This window comes from Panthera leo, chromosome A1 (genome assembly GCF_018350215.1).
Source record: "Panthera leo isolate Ple1 chromosome A1, P.leo_Ple1_pat1.1, whole genome shotgun sequence".
NCBI classification, from domain to species: domain Eukaryota; kingdom Metazoa; phylum Chordata; class Mammalia; order Carnivora; family Felidae; genus Panthera; species Panthera leo.
The window spans coordinates 59,972,959-59,981,388 of record NC_056679.1 but is presented as its reverse complement, the minus strand read 5'-3'; the positions used below and the strand labels follow the sequence as shown (position 1 = coordinate 59,981,388).

The following is an 8,430-nucleotide window of genomic DNA, read 5'->3' as shown; positions in this document are numbered from 1 at the left end:
GCTACAATAGTAGTCAAATCAATACATCATTTTGGTTGACTAATAAAAATACTTTTAAATCTTCTCTAATAAAACCAGAAACTTGCACAGGATTCTTACTCAAATGGCCCAATTAATTGCCCTAATTTTTTTCCTTTACACATTGGGATACAATCCGTTAATATTTTTTTCTTTTTTTAAATGACAGATCCAATCGGGTGGGTTGCATTGGCTTTACGATTTTCCCATTAAGTTCTCCACATTTTTAGTGACTTAAAATGCGTTCCTGATATCACTCCTGTTTTGGAAATGCAGGTCCTAATATAGTGCGACACCTCTGTGAAAATCATAGGCTAAATAGTGAAGGAAAGAGAAATGCTAAATGTGTATATAAAAATAGGTGCTACAATAAAATATTTGTATATTTCATCAATAAGTTATTTTGACTAATCAATTATGGATCATATAGCTCTGTAATTTTAATGATTTGTCCACATCTATGGTGATCATTTTCCAGATCACAATACTTTTGTTTTTTAATTCAAATGTCCAGAATGCATACAAACACATCCTTTAAAAAGAAAGGAAAAGTAATGAGATAGGAGGGAGGAAGGCAGGGAGGCAGAGAAAGAGAGAGGAGGGGGAGGGGGAAGGACAGAGAGAGAACAAACTTTCTACTAAAGTTGGGGTGTGCTAATCTCTCCACAAAAGCCATTTAGACCCACCCATGGCTTAAAGGGGCGCGGGGAAGAAGAGGAGGGAAAGGGAACAAAAGAGGAAGAGTAGAATCTCTGCGCTGCCATCTTCCACCGTTCTTAATGGCACTTCCAAACACCACAAGAACAACTGCGACCGTTAGCAAGTCACTTGCGCAGCAAACGGCCCTCCGTAAACCCTTCTGCTCCCCTCCCCCACAAGAAGAGAAGAGAAATCGATGTGCCCAGTTTACACAAATGTTTCCCCCACGTGTAAAAATTAAAAGGAAAGTGCACACCCTTTCAGTATCTTCCGCCCAAGCTGAGAATCTCGTGCCAAGGCACTTCACCCTAAACGTTGAAACAACACAATTAATCAAATGCGTTCACCGCGTGTGTCGGCTTGCTTGTTTGTTTTAAATGCAAAAGCTCCCAGGGAGTTTCTCTGCTTTTAGAACTGGCTAAATGTGGTCTGTTTTTCCAGCACTTCGAGGTAGTCCGGCTCAACGTTTAGTTTTGCTTTTAACTCCAGATACTCGTTCCGGTTGGGTTCTACAAAGACAGCACTGGGAGGGCTGTAGAGCACCGGTTCCCGCAGCCTGCTGTCCCCTGCCCCCGGGTGCAAATACTGATGGGGGCGTCTCAGGTCATAGTTTGGGGAGAAAGTGTAAGCAGCGGGGCTGCACGGGAATTTGGGATATTCCGGGAGGCTGTTGCCGGCGGGGGTGGTGGAGCAGTGTTTGTCTGGTTCTAAAATGCCCCTGTAAAAGCGGTCGGCGTCCTGCACCGGCGACAGTAGGTCCTCCCGGGGCTCGATGGTGCTGACGCTATAGGCGGGACTCCGCAAGTGGTGGCTTTCCCGCCTCTCCTCCTCCCCCGGCTGCAGCTGCAGAGGCGGCGGGGGCTGCTGCTGCGGCTGCGGCGGCGGCGGCGGCGGCGGCGGCTGCTGCTGCAGGTGGTGGTTGCTGCTGTAGGTGACCTTGAGCTCGTGCAGGTCTTTGTAATCCTCCACGGAGTTGCCCTCTCGGGAGCGGTAGATGGGGTTTTTGCACATGTGGCCCAGTGGATGGGGGATATACTCGTACACGTGGCCCGCGGGCGTCTTCACCTTGGGCAGCGCGGGCCCGCGGTGGTGCACGTGCGCGTGCGGGTGGCCTCCCGCGCCGCCGCCGCCGCCGTATACGCTGTACTGCATGTTGAAGGAGCTCACGTCGGAGTTGTTGGTGCTGGTGTGGTCGCTCTGGTTCTTCTTCCTGCGCTTCATAACCAGCACGAAGAGCCCGGCGGCCACGAAGACGGACATGATAAAAACCAGCAGCAGGCTGAGAATCAACACCGACAGGGGCACCGACGACGCACCTCCCCCCGCGCCCAAGCCCGCGGGGGCCCCGGTGCTGTTCGACCGGACCGCGGGGGTCACCGCGCTGGTCCTCGCCGGGACCTGGATGGAAGAGGGCGTGGGCGTGGAAACCACCACGTCAGAGTAGTCTGGACACAGCAGCTCCGACTTAATGGAGCGCATATCGGTCTCCGCAAACTTCTTGGGCGCCTTGCAGATGACCTCATCCACCAAGACACCCACTTTGAGCTGTTCGACCCACAGCTTCATGCCCACCACGTCGCAGGTACAATCCCAAGGGTTGTCATGCAGGTCGATTTGGATGAGTGACTTGAGCTGGTCCAGAACTCCACTCACGGGCAAGGAGGTGAAATGGTTACTCCTTAGGTTCAGCCTGAGAAGGGTCAGGCCTGAGAAGACGCCTGAGGGCATGGCCTGCAGGAGGTTGTTATTCAGAAATAGCAGCTGGAGGTTTGGGACCGGGTCGAAAGTCCCAGACTGAATCTCACGTATGAGATTGTACTGGAGGAAGAGATACTGCAGGCTTTGCAGGCCATAGAACAACTCCGGGCTCAGCCTCTCAATCCTGTTGCCATTTAGGTAGAGGCGCCTCAGGTTGGTGAGATCGCCGAAAGCGCGGTCCTGGATCATGGAGATTCGGTTGTTGCCCAGGTGTAGGAGGTCCAGCCCCGTAGCCTCCAGGAAGTCGCTCCTGCGCACAACCGCAATGTAGTTCTCCGTCAGATACATCTTCTTGGGGTTGTAGGGCTTGGGCTGCAGCTCCGCGATGCTCTCGATTTTGCGCTCCTGGCAGTTGACGTTGAGGCCCAGATCGGAGATTTGTAGGTTGCAAGTGCACGCGGTGGGACACTCCAAAGGCACCGGAGATTTGGTCTGGTAGGCGATGCTGGGGCCATAGTTGCTGTAGCCCAAGTCCTTGGAGGGCTGCCGAGAGGTGGGGCGCACTCTGGGCTTGTTGGGTTGGCGAGTCCCCTTAGGGGGCTTTAAGGGGGGTTTGTAAACAGCAGAGGAAGAAGTGGCCACGGAATTCACCGAGGCTGGGGTAGTGTGTAGATACCCCGTGGTGCTCAAAGGCGTCTGTGGCCTCATCTCATAATCTGAAATAAGTTTCCTTGGGCAAAGTTCCTGCTTGGACACCTCGTCCAAATCCCGGCCGTGTAAGCGGAAGGGGGTCTCACAAACCACATCCCCCACCAGGGCTGAGTAGGAGATACTGTCCAACCAATCCTTGAGAGAGATCAGCTCGCAGGAGCAATTCCAGGGGTTTTCTTCCAGCTGTAACTCCACAACTTTATCCATGTGCTGCAACAGCCCCACATAGGGCAGAAGTTTCAGCCGGTTCCCCCGCAGGTCCAAGTGCGTTAAGGGCACAAAACGGAAGAGGTTGTTGGGTAAACTGGACAAGAGATTGTCATTGAGGATAAGCACCTGCAATAAATGCAGTTTCCCAAAAGCATTGGGTTCAATGACACTGATGTAATTGTAATCGACCTGTAGGTACTCCAGGCTCTCCAGGCCGAGGAAGGTATCATCTCGCAGAAGTTCCAGTTTATTATTGTTCAGATGCAATCTCCTTAAACCCCGCAGCCCGTGGAAAGCCCCAGTCTCAATGTCCTGGATAACGTTGCTACCCAGATGCAAAATTGAAGCCCCGGTGTAATTGACAAACTCATTGGGATAGAGACGGTTCAAAAGGTTTCCAGACAACAGGAGGTGGTAGACTGGGAAACGGGGAGGGCTAATTTCAGAGAGGCTGATGATCCCCCGGTTTTCACAGCTCACAGTTAAAATGCCGTCCTTTTCCTCACAAGGACATGCATTGTCACAGATTTCCCCATAATAATCGATGGTTTCTGCACACGAAAGGACGAGAGATGTTAGAGCAAACGCTAGACTCTGCAGCATCCAGCTATGCATTTTTCTGTGAAGGTCCTGTTCCAAAGTTATTGGGGGGCAGCAAGTGTGCATTTTACCTCCTGCAAGGGAGAGAGGAGAAAAGGAAACAACATAATATGACAAAAATCTAAGGGATTGGGAAGAAAGTCTCTCTCTTCCCTACTACTATTTCTCTGAAATCCAGAAGGAGGGGATATGAATGACCCCCCCCCAGTGGAACACGACATTCTCCAGACTTTATTATTATCTGATACTCATTTTGATTTAAAGGTTGATTTCATTTCCTAATGAGTACAACAGAAATATGCTGCCCTTTACAAGAGAAGGGCAGGTTAGATAAAGTCCCATTTTAGTGTTTTCCCTGCTCCCCCCTCTTTTCAAAACCAATCCATAAATATACATAAAATGGCTGTCAGTTCAGTTTCATGGTTCTAATTTAAGAGAAAAGAAACACCATTTTACAAGGTTCCCCACCTCACCTATAGCAAACCCGTCTGCCTTTCTTTCAGAACCTCCTCAGTTAACAGTTCACCGTGAAGGTCTCCCATTTTCACAGAAAAGCAAGGAGTCACAATACTTGGGCTATTTTAAACCGTCGCTGGAAATGCCAGGGTGGGAACCTAAAGAACACTTTTCAGAGGCAAAAAAGAGATGTAAGATAATGCATCAAAAGGACCCAGAAGAAGCTCTTAAATCACCAATTGTCTTCAGGAGCTTTGAGTGTGGAGAAAAAGGAGAGCGCGTTCCTTTGATGGTGGACTTCACTACCACGCTTTTAAGCACATCAGCGTCCTAATTGCATGCACGGTGCCACTTAGCAGCGCTTCTCTGAGAGCGCCCTGCGTCCACTTCTCCTCATTGATCATGTCAGCGACGCTACCAAACCGCATCTCTAAGCCACAGAAATAGTTCTGCACGAAGGATTACAAAGAACTCAGCGAAGGCATCCGCAATCCCGGAACACCTCCCGATACCCGGAGTTTAAAGAGGACGTTCCTGCCGCTTACCGGGAATCAGCTAAAAGTAAACCGAGGATCATCCTTACCTCCCTTACCTCCCGCTCCGCGTCGATTTGCCACGGAATGTAACACTAACGCTCCTGGATGAGCAGGATTTGGACTCAACTAAGTACCTCGCCGGCATCGCCAGCATCTTGGGAGTTGTTTCTTACATTTAAGTGTCAGTGTTTTACTCCCCTTCCTTTTTTTACTTTCTTTGTTTTTCCTTTTTCTTTTCTTCTCCCCCCCCCCCCCCCCGCCCCCCAAGAGAAAAAGGCACTCGGGCTGATTAAAGGCGAAATAGAAAGGGAGGGAGAACAGCAAGTAACATAGGTCTGTGCTTTAATATCCGAATTTCATCTCCTCAAGGAATCGATCTGACCCCCTCCCCCTTTTATTTCTGGATTTCTTTTTGTCCTCTGAAAGGCTTCCTTGGACTTGCTACTTCGGGTCGACAGCGGTACTCAGAAGGGAAAGGACACAAATGGTCAGAGTGTGTGAGTGCGTGTTGTGTTGGCTGCGGCGGGGGGGGAGGGGGGGGGAGGGGAGGCGGGAATTGGGTAAAAATGCTGGGCTCTGGGAACCCATGCCTCTTCTCCAGTCAACCTGGCCTTTGCCTCATCAGCACCGAAGTCTGATGTCGAATCACCACCAAAACTAAAGCCAAGACATTTCTGAGTCACGGGTTCAAGCCTCGCTCCCCTGGCCGACTCCAACCCGCGTTATTAAGAGCCCCTGCATTCACACGCTCATGTGCAAGTGTGCCTGAGAATCATTCACGTGTGGCCAACCCAGAGGTGTCGAGACGAATCGGAATCACAGTGTATAAGCCTCACAAGTATCTCCAACCTCCCAACGCAACCGCAAACGCCTCCTAGCTTAAAAGCGGAAAAAACACCCCCTATGGAAAGCAAAACGTTTACCTTGAAAATTCAGTTCTCCACAGGATGAAATCTGCACATCCATTCAGCGGGGGTTGGGTCCCCTCCCCCTCCTTCCCTCGACTTCCCCGCCCCCATTCACCTCCCTCCCTTTCAGACAGCCCATCGCAAATTGTGACCAGCCGGTATTAAACTCGAGCGTTTACAACTTTAATTCAGTTCTGGGTAGCCGGGGTCGAAGAGCTTCCTCTCACCCCACTCTCTTTCCCCTCCCCCTTGCCATCAAAGGAACCCGAAAATTTGAGAAAATAAAGTTGAATGAGCCGAGGAGGGCTGACATTCTGACTGGGAAACGCACCTCCGATGTAAATTCGCGGGTACGTTGCACATTCTCAGATTATCTGATTTTTTTTTTTTTTTGGGAGGACGGGGGCGGAGGAACTGTATTTGCCCCCAAAGAATTTAGACCCTAGACCATCGCCCTGCACATCCCTGCATTACACAGAGTGGGGCTGCGTGGGCTGGAGCCCAGCACCCAGGCCCGACCCGTGGCTCTGGGCACAGCTGCTCCCACAGCGGCCCAGGCAGAAGCACCCGGAGTTCCAGGACGCGAGGCTCCCTTCCCCCACTCCGCCCCAAAGCGAAGGAAGGGAAAGGAAAGGAAGGAGGGGAGGGAGGAGAGGGAATGCTAGCCATCCCGCTGCCACACGAACACACACACACACACACACACACACACACACACACACACGAGCCTCTTTTGCAAAGTAAACGGTCGACTTACCCCGTTTCACATCTCCAGGGCCCACTCATCATAGCCGCCCCTATAAAAATACCTCTTTGGGGTGTGCATTGGGTTTCCGGAGCCCAGGCAGGGCAAGAAGGCGGCGAGCTGTGCGGTCCGAGCGGCGGGAGGAAAGAAGCGCCCGGACGCCGCCAGCCCGGGGCCGCCGCCGCGGTGGCGACCGCGGGTTCCGGGGCTCCCCAAACGGCTCTCCCCGGCAATCTCCGCGGTAGTCGAAGCGGGCAGCGGGGTGGGGGGGGTGGGGAGAAGGGGGCGATCGCGAGCGGCCGATAGGGAAGGGAGGAGGAGGGGGCGGCGGAGGACCGGCTGTAGAGGCGCCTGGCGGTAGGGGCCGGGAACAGGAGCCGGGCGGGGCGGGGAGGGAGCTGTTGGAGGGGGGGAGGCGCGGAACCCGAGGAGGGGACGTGAAGGCTGCCAGGCACCGCCGGCCCCTCCAACGTGACGGTCAGCCCCGCCGAGCGATCGCTCCCGTTCACACTCACGCTCACTCGCACACTCGTTCCCACCCGCTCCACCGGGCGATCGCAGGGTCCCGGGCACCCAACGCGGCACTCCCCAGGCGGGTACTTACAGTTGCCATCTGCATAAGGGGCAACTTTGTCCAAGCCAGCAGCAGCCGCCGCCCCCTCCAGCCTCCGGCTCCACGAACCCTCGGGCCTGGGTTCGCGCTGGCCGCCCCTCCCCTCCCCCCTCAGCTCTCCTCCTCGCCGTCTTCACCACATTCCCCCCTGGTCAGTGGCGCACGCCTGGGGACTAGCCAGAGGGAGCGGGGCGCGGGGGTGTGCATGCATCGCCCGCCTTCTTCTTGCAGCGCACACTGTACATGGTAGTGAGGGGGCGAGCAAAGGTGGCATCGGCCCCTTGGCTACTCCTGGGGTGGCTACGGCTCCTGCGCCGTCCTCCACCCCCCGCGTAGTGGCGACCACCGCGCCGGGATCCCGCCGCCGCTGTCCCCTCTCTCTGTCCACCGCCGCGGCGGCCCCTAATTAGTATTTGTACGGTTCCCGCATCCTCTTGGCAGTTTCATCGCTCCCGGTGTTTGCAGAGGTTTTTCTCATCCTTTCCCCAGATGCGGCGCACGATCGTCATTATTTGGAACTCTCTATCTCCGACATCCTTTAGGGGGCCTGGGGGGGGGGGGGGACAGGAGCAGCGTTGTTTTACGCCTGTGGCGTGTCCCGGCAGCCTGGCGGCTCTAAAATACTCAGAGAAAATCGCTTCTTCCCTCCCGGGCGCTGAAGATGTGGCAACACGGTAAGCATCACCGGGGTCTCTGAGACATCTGCTCCAGCGCGGGCGCAGGGCCCCGTCCAATGCACTTGTTTATTGTCGCGCCGCTGGTGCGAGCCAAGCTGCAGCAGACATGATGGGCCCGGGGCGAAGCGGGCGCTCGGTGGCCGATAGATGGCAGCCGAGGGCGAAGGCGTCCCTGAATTCGGGCGGCGCAATCGGAGCCCCCTTGGATGTCACATTCGTGGGAGACGAAGAGTCTTGGAACCTGTGCGTAACTCGAGCGTGGGACTGTGCAATCCTTGGATTGAAAAAGGGAGGAGTGGAAATAACCCCGACAGTGCCAGGCTTGTTGGTGGTCAGGGACAGATGATTCCAGCCCTGTGCTGATCGCCTGCCTTCCTCCCACCATTTAGAATGATACTGCCCCTGCTTCTGTCTCTGTACTTAACTCTAAAGGACCCTGGAAGAGGGAGTGGTTCATCCTAGCTGCAAACAAGGGCGCTAATGTTTTTTTTTTTTGTTTGTTTGTTTGTTTTTTCTTTAAGAATTACGTTTTATAGGTATGTCTGGGCGATGCAAGGGA

At 53.8% G+C, this 8,430-nt stretch overlaps 1 protein-coding gene across 2 annotated transcripts; it reads right to left on the bottom strand.

The window, feature by feature from the left end:
* Nucleotides 1-488: 488 nt before the first annotated feature.
* SLITRK5 (SLIT and NTRK like family member 5) lies at nucleotides 489-6,723 on the bottom strand. 2 transcript variants are annotated; one of them, XM_042904384.1, is made up of 2 exons: nucleotides 6,594-6,723; nucleotides 489-4,010 (listed from the first exon to the last, which is right to left on the bottom strand). In XM_042904384.1, the coding sequence occupies exon 2, from the start codon at nucleotides 4,000-4,002 to the stop codon at nucleotides 1,126-1,128; it is 2,877 nt and encodes a 958-aa protein (XP_042760318.1). In that variant the 5' UTR covers nucleotides 4,003-4,010; nucleotides 6,594-6,723; the 3' UTR covers nucleotides 489-1,125. The 2 variants fall into 2 exon arrangements, with proteins under 2 accessions (XP_042760318.1, XP_042760327.1); XM_042904393.1 differs by lacking the exon at nucleotides 6,594-6,723 and adding an exon at nucleotides 4,410-4,463.
* Nucleotides 6,724-8,430: the final 1,707 nt, after the last annotated feature.